Raw genomic sequence first — 11,099 nt, 5'->3', positions numbered from 1 at the left:
GTAAGAATGTGTGATTACAGAAGAAAACAAAAGGTATATATCCAGCTGATTACCTTCCCTTCCTATCCAGCACTAGAGAGAGATTACTCCCTTTAATGGGACTTCAGATTCCCATTCTTGCAAGGAATAGAGGGGAAAAGTAAGATTATTGCCACATTGTCTCCCTGCATATGTAGATCTAAAAGGAGAATTTAAGTGTCAACAGGACATCTCAAACAATTTATTTAAAAAGCACATTTATTTCTACAAAAAAAAAAAAGTGTATGATACAGAAGTAGAAGTGATCACACCAACTTAAAGATTTACCTATTAAAATATACAGAGGATCTTAATGAGTACAGGATATTTAAAAAAAGATGCAAAGGAGTGTTAATCTTTTATTTTTACATTTTCAGGAACTTCACATAATTTTGATAGATCACCTTTTACAAAATTATGTAAAAAGTACAAGAATGCCTGGTAAACAGTCTGCATTTTTCCAAAAGATTTTTTACAGCATGCAATTCTTAAGGCAGCCTTCTCCTCCTCCTTACAAGGAATCCTTTCACTCAAATCATCTTCTGCTGCAAAGATTAGGCTAAGGAAGCTTGGTCTCTTCTGTTAACGCCTTTTGTCTTTCCTGTCTGATTTACGGTCTCTTTCACTCCGTGAAGTTCTCTTGCCTGACCGACTACTTTCTGATATAGACCTCTTTCTATCAGATCTTGAACTTTTATCCTTTGAGCTTTTTGCATCTCTACCACCTTTTGAGGACTTGTGACTTCTATCTACTCCTGAAGCATCCCTTCGCTTCCTATCCACACTCCTTCTGCGTTTTCTATCTCTGTTATGCCCTCTTCCTCTGCTTCGACTTCTACTTTCACTACTGGTAGAGCTACTGCTGCTACTGTCCCTGCTACTACTCCCACTTGTAGTGCTGCTGCTGCTGGAACTACTCCGACTACTACTGCTGCCAGTTGTGGAACTACTTCCACTACTAGTACTGCTTGAAGTACTACTGCTACTACTACTGCTGCTACTACGACTATGACTCTTACTGCTTTTGTTCCTTGCCCTACCCCTGCTTCTACTCCTAGTCTTACTTTTAATTTCTACACTCAGTGTCTGACTCTGCTCTGTCTGTGCCTCAACTACCTTTATGGACACCACAGCATTTTCATCTTTGTCCGCCTGAGGCTCTGCATCCTGAATGGACTGAGATAATGGAGGTGACTGTGGCAATAGCACAGACTCAGGCTGAGATGGGGCCTCAGCCTCAGGTTCTGGCTTGGCTTCAGGTGCCTTTTCCTGTTTTCCTTCAGGTTCAGCTTCAATTTCTGGTTTGATACCTTTCTCCTTCTCAGGAGAAGGAACATTACACACTTTTTCTGGCTGAGCATCACACTCAGTTTCTGGTTCCACTTCTTTGCCATTTTCATTTTCTATAGGTTCTACACTATCTGCCTCATTCATTTCTACCACATCCTGCTCATTATTCACTGGCTGAATACTTTCACCTTCCTCTTTTACAGCTGTGACCTCCTCATGCTGACCATCCTGCTGCTTGTCATTCTCCCTCACCTCAGGAGTCTCTTCTAGTTTAATCTCCATTTCATGTTTCTGTTCATCCTCTTCCTGTTCTTTCTCTGCATCACTATGCCCTGAACCTATTTTTCCTTTTTCCTCCCCTACCTCCTCCATTTCTACATCATTGTTCTGATTACCTGTCTCCAACTCTTCCACCTGCTGAGCCACCTTACCCTCTTCCTGCTCCTTGCTCTGTTCTTCCTTCTTTTCTTCAGTCTGCACCTCCTGCTGTTCTTTTTCCTTCACAGATTGTCTTCTGGGCCTGGCCTCCATTTTGTTAATCTGCTCTGCAAATTCATTGCGCCTGCTTTCAAAGAGTGCTGGAGAATAAATGCATAAATATAAGTTTCAGACAGATAATCTACAGAAGCTGAAGTCTATTTTCTCCTTAACTATGCACTAATAGTTATCGAATTGTTTTAACTTACAAATATTACATCCCTATTTGTTCTGAAGTAGCAAGCTATTCATGCATAATGCAAAAGATTGCTGGTTACCTTACTAAAACAAAGCAAAGGGGACAATCAGCTGAGCTGAGTGTCAGAACAACAAAACCCTTAATCTAATCTAACGAGGTTTGACTTTATTGAAATCAATCCAATCAACAGTTTACCAAAATACCACCTTCATTTCCTGGTATTTATATATAATAGGCATTAACAAGGTTATGCTTCCCAAGGCAAATAAGAGACACTAGGAGTCAGCAAAAAACAAATCAGTATTGAACAAACAAAAAAAACCCCCAAACCCTTTAATAAGGTAAGCTATTCAGACAGGTGAACTAGCTTTTTATTCCCCATCCCACACAACGAAGAAAAATTCTCAGTTTAATAAAAAGAACAGTAAGACTACCATCACCACGCAGTATTTTAAATTGTTTTCCTAAAGGAAAATATAGTCATCCTGCGAAACAGACAAATGAACACACATTAAGGTAATAAACAAAAAACCCACATAGAAAATCATCAGAGAGTACTAGTGCTATGCTTAAGGAAAGATTCTCAACTCCTTGTAAAAACCTGTGTTTCCTGGGGTCTTCAATCCATAGAATTTGTCTTTTCAAAACGAAGTTGCTGCACTGGCACACATCTGGGTACTAAAGTTAATATAAAGGACTAAATTTTAAACAAATACTTCTGAGATTACACATACACCTCTTGACTCCTTGTAAAAGAATCAAAGAACCCAACAAAAATAAGTCACTAAAGGAGTAACATTGCTCAGTTATGATGAACACCCATACAACAATTTACAGTTTGTTCTGACCATGAAATTACTGTATCTAAGCAGAAAGACTTAAATTTGTTCAGCAAACACTAGAGGGAGGCAAGATCAGCAGCAGTCATGTATTACATGGACCGCTTACCGTTCATCTTTTTCTGTGACTCTTCCATCAGCTTCTGTGTAGCAGGACACATTCTGCCAGGTATGTAGAATAAGTGGGGTCTTGTCTTTGTTCTTATATATTTAATTATTTTAGCATTATGTTCATTCCATTCTTCTTGCTGAGAAACGAAAGAAAAAAAATGTAAAATCCACAAGATTATAATTTATACAAGAGAAAGAACAAAACTAAAGAGAGAACAAAACTAAAACTCACCAACTGAGCAAGCTCAACCTTTTGCTCCAGTAACCGCAGTTCTGTCTGTTTAGCACGCCTTTCTTCAAACAGTTCTCGCCTTTCATTTTCAACTTGCTTTCTTTCTTCTTCTGCCTGTACTTCAAGCTTTTGTTCAATTTCTTGTCGCCTCTTTTGCTAAGATAAATAAAGAAGTACTTTAATTTTTTTCTAAATCAAGAAAATATTCCATTTTGGTCTAGTTAGAATTTTTTGTATTTACACTGTTAAAAGTATTCCTCAAAAGAAATTTAGATAGCTTTTGAATTACAAGTAATTAAGAAAAGAGTGCCACCGCTTGCTGGCACAAATCTGTGTGTGCGCATGCATGCGCACACATACTATAAAATGATATGCCCCTATGGATTTCTATCTGCTTCAGGTTTACCATTCAATTTGCATTTGAACTTTCAAGATTCAACATGTTTTCTTCCAAAAGGGAGAAAATACAAATAGATTTCAGGAGCTCCACTTAGAGTGAAAAAAATTCAACTTCCCCAAGAAACAAATGAAAGGCTATAGACTGGTGTTTGCAGCCAAAAAACTACTGAATATACTAGAAGTATTCACAATGTGACAGATATATATATAACTGTAATCCAGAGATCCCTGTTTACATATCCTGGACAGCCATATGGGATTACACAACAGTTGTCTAACACAAATATACAATTTAGTGCCTGGACAAAAAGAAATAGCTGTGTCTTATGAAACTCCTCAGACCTCTAAGTTGATTTATAGTAAGATCTTATGTATGAAGAAAACATTGCCTATACAAATTCTCAGAAACATGTTAAAATGAACAGAAACTCCTCTAAGTCGCTTTATACAAACACATACTGCTGTAAGTTATACGAGGAGCCTGTGTTTCAAGGCCATCCCCTGCAACTGTTTCCTGTTCTAAAAGCAAGCGGACAACTGAGAACTTTGGTACTCCTTGTGTGTTACACTACTAGTTACAGAGAAAACAGCAGGATATCCAAATACTGCTGTGAAAGAAATCAATACCAATAGCAAGCCAGCTATGCTAACACCTCACTGAAGAGGTTTAAATATAAAGACTTCATAGCTGCCTCCAATGCACCCCTCAAAGCAGAACTTCTCATGAACTTTCACATACCATTTTTAATCTAAAAGTGGTTATTATTACTTGCATAATCTATTTTAGGCAGCAGTAAACAAATACCATAACCTGCACAATTTAAATAGGCATACTAGGCATAAAGTCATCACCATACTCTTTACTTTTTAAAGTGTTTTTGAAGTTAAAAGATTTTTTGAAGTTACTATTAAGCTAGGTAAAGCTTTCACTTCAGGACAATCACATATTCATTTACTAAAACAAGAATGCTTATCATCATCTACATCATACAAAAAAAAGCCACTGGCTTTTGGTCAAACAAATGATGAAATACAACCATACACTCTTTGTATATTTGGTTATAATTTAAACATCTGGAACACACGAGGGTCAGCACTGCTTCAGCAATTCTGGATCACCATTGTCTACAGTAATAACCTATGACTGATTAGATAGTTTACCTGATTAAATTCAATTTATCCATAAAAATTCATTTATCAATTTTATTCCTTTTATCTGTTTACTTTGAAGTGATCCACAAATAACGTAAACAAAAAGAAAGATCATCTACTTCCTATTTTGCATGTTCAATAAAAAAGTACTGTACTTAAAAAGCAAACAAACAAAACCCAGCAGTATAAACATTGCTGTATTACTTCTGTCATGGTCACACTTTTGTAAAGTCAAGAAATCATTAGAGTCTCTTTTCCACCTCCCCATCCCCTGATTAAACTAAATTAAAGCAGGCAAAAATCTACTTGTACTCTTACCAATTTTCTTACACTTGCAATACCTGCAACCTGTGCCATGCAATATTGTTCTATTATTTACAATTTAGAATCTGATAAAACTAAAAATATGTACCCTCTCAGTAGCAACTGTGGATTCCTGCTTAAATTTTTGAAGAGTGCCCATCAACAAGCCAAATATACGTCGATTCCTGAATAAAAACAAAAGAAGTTTGAGGATCAGTTTAAGTACCAAGATTTTTATTTGCATAAACAATCAGAGAAACTTTCCCACCTCAGAGATATTTATTTTTAAAGGCTCAGTATCACTCAAGGCCATTAGCAACAGAGTAAGTACAGACTGTGCCAACACTCAAGGATATAATTTGCAGTGACATATCATGTTTTGCTTAGGAGTGAGACATAGCTCTTACCCGTAACACAGGAGAGTTAGCACTGAGAAAATTGGAAGCCTGCAATTTTTTTGTTTGGAAAAAGGTGACACTAAGGAAAAATTAAAAACAGAGAAAATCATTCCAAAAGCAAAGAGTACTGAAGAAAGGGCTCAGTAAATACAGTGTGATATATCAATATAAGCAGTGCTTTGGAAGGCCCTGGCATTTTCTGAAGGACATGAAAAACAGTTTCTTCCCAGAAAGAATTAAGGAGAAATGAAGCCACAGGAGAGTGGAAGACTATCTGCCACTGCTTAGCAATATCTTATACAATGACATACTGCACTGTGTGATGAAGCAAGAATTACTTTAATTCACAATAAAGAACAGAGGGGAAAAAAATCCACTGATGTGGTTAAGGAGCCTTCATCCAATTATGTGTTTTGAGAAAAATTTCTTAAATAAGTAAAATCATTCAATGAATTCCCTTCTTCTGAATAACTAACTTCTTGAATTTCACCTTTTTTTTCCTTCCTGTTAATCACAAATTAAGTCTTTACACCAAGAAGGAGACTTCCTCCTTTACTCACCTTAAACATTAATTCAGTTAACTAGAGAGAAAGGAAAGGCTACTCTTTTCACTTAGTGCCACAGGACTCTACTGCAGTGGCACGCACCTGGCAGGAAAACGAAGATGCTCATACAGGAAACAGCAGAACAAGAAGGGGGAAAGAATTAAGAGCTAGGGATTAAGCATTCTCTGTCAAGGGTATCTGCATATGAATGACATATGCATGTCCCAGAGGACACTGAGCTAAATCAGAGTCCAGTGGGTGCTGTCCTCTAAAAGAGCCTCTTTCTACCATAAAATGAGTCACAGACAAATAAATACTGTTTTTCTTACCTTCCCAGAAGACTACCAAAATGCAAAACAGTAAAGCTTCAGTTCCAAAGAGACAAGCTTCTTTGCACCAGAAGCTCTGTGAAATCCACTAAGAATTTTGGAACTGCTTTTGTGTGGAGAGGATTTAGAAGCTAGTGATGGAATCATAGTTAGTGTTGCTATAAAACAAAAGAAGCACCAGGCAACCTGCTGATTGGAGTGGGTAGGGTCTAAGAGGTTGTATACAGAAAAGCAAATTTGCAACTAACACCTCTTCTGAAGAGCAAGACCAGATCTCTGCAAGAACTTTTAAGAGCTACTCTAACACAAATAGAATACAGGAAAAATGGTGATATGATTATAAGTAGGAGAAAACTAAAGAGATGCAGGCAAAAGGAAGGCCAGACTGTACACATGATAGCAAGCATGAAAGCAGTAACAGACAAGAGAAAACACGTGATGGGACTATTCTGTAAAAAACTCCTTTAATTGGTAACATAAATGACATACATTTTCTGTTTTAAAAGAACAATTTCCAGAGTAGCTACAGGTGATATTTGGTATCTTCTCTAACTGTACAGATATTTGAGGAAGAACTAATTACTTCAAGACCCTTTTGCATAGTTTTCTATAGTACAAAACACAACAGAGCAGGTGTCCCAAGATTCAAATTCTGCTTTTGTTTTTTTTTTGTAACAATCCAAAATGTTAAGTAACTAATGAAGCTATATACATTTCTGTCATACTCGGAGATGATCAGTTACACTAGAAAACTTAATTCCTGTAGACGGCCTGAGAAGTATAACCCCTATCATTTACAGAAAATGGATAATGTGTTAACACTTAAAAATTTTGAAAAGATTAATCTAAACCAAGTTCATACCATTATTGTATCTCTTCCGCAACATCTCTGATGCATAAGAGCATCTCTATTATATTTTTAAAATCTAAAACTTTCTGTGCTAGCGCTCAGAATTATCACATTAGTGCTGAAAAGACATTTCTGCATACCTTTGTTTTCCTTTCTCATCCATATTTTGATCCTGTATAAGGTCTCGACGTGTTCGCTCTTTGGAGGTAGCAACAACAGAGGATGGCAATGCTGGCTACAAAGAAAAACAAACTACTTTTTTTCACGTTCTAGTTAAGTATGCCTCTTTTTGTGTAGCTCCTCTTTGCCATGTACTACCTTTTTAACATCATCATCCTCTGCGTCGCTTTCATGGCGTGATTCTCGTCTTGTCCGACGTTCTCCACCCAGCCTGAAAAAGCAAAAGCAGCATTAATGGTCACTGGAAAACAGATATTAAAGACAGCATCTGTTCTAACAGAAGAAAAACATTAATCAGCATATCTAGTCAGAAGGTCCAACATCTCCAACAAAATCTCCCCATTACTCTGAAGGTAAGTGCATGACAAATTGTTTTACATACAGAATCTACTGTTGGTAAAAATCAGTGTGACAGGTGAGAGAAAAGTTTAACACAACTTGCATGATAAAGTAAAACAGAATAGCCTGTGTTAGTACCGTATCTGACTTTCTAGAACATCTTTGGATTTTGTTCCTTGTTTTTAACGTTTGTCTGTACTTTTTCAGAATCTCTAAAATGGTTATAGCTTTAAGAGCAATCTGGGATATATTAAATACATAAAGATTTGCAAATCAGTACGAATTTTCAAATGGGAAACGCTACCTAAATTACCTCACTGAGTAGCTACAAAACAAGTTAGGAGAGGGTCCAGAGCACTTGAATGAATCAAGGTTTTAACAAAGAACAACTAGGCAGCATGTTAAATATAGCTTATTTTCGGCTTTCACTCTTAGCTTTGTGGCATAGCACTGAACCACCAATAATGCCATTTCACAGCATTCACTTTGCATAACTCAAGAATTCAAAAGCAAACCTCACTTTCTTCCAAAACTACACAGTTGCACGTAAGTGCTGAGAGAATGGAGTTCACTCTAACCAGAGCCACATCTGATGAATCTGCATTGAAATATGAAAGCTTGAAATCGAAGTCTATTGTCACATTATGTGCATTCAATTCATTGAAAGGGAGGTCTCAGGCATACTTCTAGCTATTTGTGCCCGTTGTAAAACAAATCTGACTACTAAGCAGGATATAATGCCGCAGGCCATATACCAAATAAAACAGAAAACTGCAAGGATCTTTATCAGATTCTTAGAATTTGGTGGCTAATGCCATAAACATATTCAGATAACTCTTTTGAATACACTACAGTTTGCAACAAAGATCTAGCAAGTCAAAGTGGAGTTACCTGCAGGACTGACAAGGAAGGAAAAAAATTTTTTAACCACTGCACTCAAAGTATGCAAGAGAAATGTGCTCATGATTACAGAGAGTGGAAGGGGTTTTGGCACCCATGATTCTCGTATCCATCAGAAATATACAAAGTTATTTCATTTCCCAGACAGTTCCCTCTCCGAGTGATACAAAAGACAGCACGAGCCCTTAAATCTACTGCAGAAATAAGTTTACTATTTATTCTACCTCATCCGCTCCAGCATGCAAGAATCTTTATATTGCTATAAGATATGGAGAAAAAAAAAAAAAGGTCATCACAGTCAAATGTTAGCACCCAAAAATATTTACAGCAGGCCTTGAATGTGTGAACTCTAAAGAAGATAGTTATCACAGCCATCAGTCATTAACAGTTATTGAATCTAAATATTTTAAACTTACTATTACAAACTCTTATTCTGATAAAGCAAGTTCTCTGCATCAATTTTTGCACCCACCTATTGACTGCACCTTCAAGATCCCTCTGTTTGGCTGGGGGTCCTCCTCCACTATCTGAGAATCCACGCCTAAAAAGAAACCACTTGTGATCTCAGAACAGGTCAGACTAATCCCAGGTCTGGCACAGGTCCACCTTAAGCCTGCACAATCAAACTGTATTTTGTCTTTGTGGCAATGATTATCATTTTGCTGTTAGTATAACAATACAGTTGTTATGCATACTGTCTACAGGTCGACTAATTTAAACCTGAATTTCTGTCCTTATCCAAATGAGCAGTTACACTCAAACAAGTTGTTCCATTGGGTTCAAATGTTCATATTTGTAAAAACTGCCAAGATGTATTAAGTCTTAACCAACAGATTAATATTGTAATTTAGCAAAAATAGCTAATTAAAAAAGAATCACAATATAATAAACAACCCTTTCACTCTACTGGGGGGGGGGGGGGGAGGAACGGACCATGACAAAACACTAGTGCTTTTACCTATACTTGTTTAGTCTAACATAAATTTCCACCATAAACATCCAAAAGTTGTTACTGTTTTAAAATTCCTGTCAACTTCCACTGTTTCTGTTCCACCTGGAATACCAATACTTTCTTAATTACCAAAAGATTGAATTCGAACCAGTACAAAGAAACAAGATCCCAGAGACCATTTCCTCCCCTCCCCCCACTCTTAATTTAAATTATTTCTTTTTCCCCCTAATTTCCAGGCTAGATACAGAAAGGGTTAGGGAAAATTACCAATTTAACACAAAGCGTTACAACTCAGAATGAAAAGAAACTTTAAATTTTAGGCTGTGACATAAAACCCCCACTGCCCCATAGCCCTCTCAGCCTGACTCTGGTGCCTGCTTACTGAACAACGACTCTTGGTCATTTACAGTGAGCAAAGCGATCGAGCAAAAAAACATGCCTGTGTAAAGACAGCAAAAAAACCGCCAGAGTAAAGGGTTAAAGAAACCCGGTGCTCAGGTCTGCGGCTCCTTACCTTAGCAGTAAGCTCCCACGCCCTCTACCTCCACCAGGGCCTGCGAGGGCTAACAGCCTGCTTTGAGGGGGCCTGCAGGAGACAGCGCGAGCTGTTAGCGCCCGGCCCCTCCGAGCCCACCGTGCAGAGGCGCCCCCGGGGCGCAGCGCCTCACTCTGCCAGCAGCGCCCGCGGCCATGACCGCTCCCTCACACGCCCCGCGGCCGCCCCTCCTTTCCCGGCCGCCCCTCCCGCCACAGGCGAACGGGGAGGCAATATCTTCCCCCCCACACCCAGGGAGCCCGGGGCCACGCCGGCCCCCCACGCCAGGGGAGGGGGATGGCCCGAGGAAGAGCGCGGGGGCAGCGAGCCGCGGCCTGTGGGCGGCCGATGGCCACCCGGCCCCTCAGGCCTGCCCCTTCCCCACCCCATCCCCATCCCACGGGGGCAACGGCCGCGGCACGCGCTCCCCCCCACGCGCTCCCCCCCGCCCGCCGGGCCGCGCCGTTCCCGTGCGCGCCCCCCTCCTTCCCGCCGCCTCGCCTCGCCTCACCTCACATCGTTGGGGTCCCGGCCCGTGAGCTTGCGGATATTCTCATCCACGTGCTTGAGGCTCTCCTTGGCTTTCTCCAGCTGCTCCTGCAGCGCGCGCACCGCCACCGCCATCCCGCCAGCAGCGCGGCCTAACCAGGGCCCAGCGCAAAGCACCGCTGGGTAACGGGCAGAGACGTCCCGCCCACGCGCGGCGCGGCGCGACCCGCTCGGCGGCCCCCACCACTCCGGGAGCCGAAGGCCGCCCAGCGCAGCCAATAGCCCCTCGTCAGCCGCCGCCGCTCACCAATAATCCGGCAATGAGACGCAAGGGCCCGCCCCACAGCTAAAGCTCGCGGGACGCACCTACCAATCACAGCGCTCATATGCAGACTGACAGCCCGACTAACCAACTACCGAAAGCCTCTGCCTGCCACCGCTAGAATCAACGAACGGACTCCTGAGTGACGTCGTTCTTAGTTAATAAGCATTCACTTCGTCATTTCCCTCTAGGCCAATCAGAAAGCCACCTCGAGGGCGCTCGTCCTCACCCACCCGAGAC

The 11,099-nt window shown here is 40.3% G+C and overlaps 1 protein-coding gene across 2 annotated transcripts; it reads right to left on the bottom strand.

The window, feature by feature from the left end:
* Positions 1–205: 205 nt before the first annotated feature.
* PNN (pinin, desmosome associated protein) lies at positions 206–10,804 on the bottom strand. 2 transcript variants are annotated; one of them, XM_067296764.1, is made up of 9 exons: positions 10,560–10,804; positions 10,028–10,099; positions 9,034–9,102; positions 7,461–7,533; positions 7,283–7,377; positions 5,130–5,205; positions 3,167–3,322; positions 2,933–3,071; positions 206–1,886 (listed from the first exon to the last, which is right to left on the bottom strand). In XM_067296764.1, exons 1-9 carry the CDS (start codon positions 10,670–10,672, stop codon positions 601–603), a joined length of 2,079 nt encoding a protein of 692 aa, XP_067152865.1. In that variant the 5' UTR covers positions 10,673–10,804; the 3' UTR covers positions 206–600. The 2 variants fall into 2 exon arrangements, with proteins under 2 accessions (XP_067152865.1, XP_067152866.1); XM_067296765.1 differs by lacking the exon at positions 10,028–10,099.
* Positions 10,805–11,099: the final 295 nt, after the last annotated feature.

The sequence above is a fragment of the Apteryx mantelli genome, chromosome 4, assembly GCF_036417845.1.
Source record: "Apteryx mantelli isolate bAptMan1 chromosome 4, bAptMan1.hap1, whole genome shotgun sequence".
NCBI classification, from domain to species: Eukaryota; Metazoa; Chordata; class Aves; order Apterygiformes; family Apterygidae; genus Apteryx; species Apteryx mantelli.
Note: the sequence above shows the minus strand (reverse complement) of the source record. Positions and strands in the feature narration are given on the sequence as shown.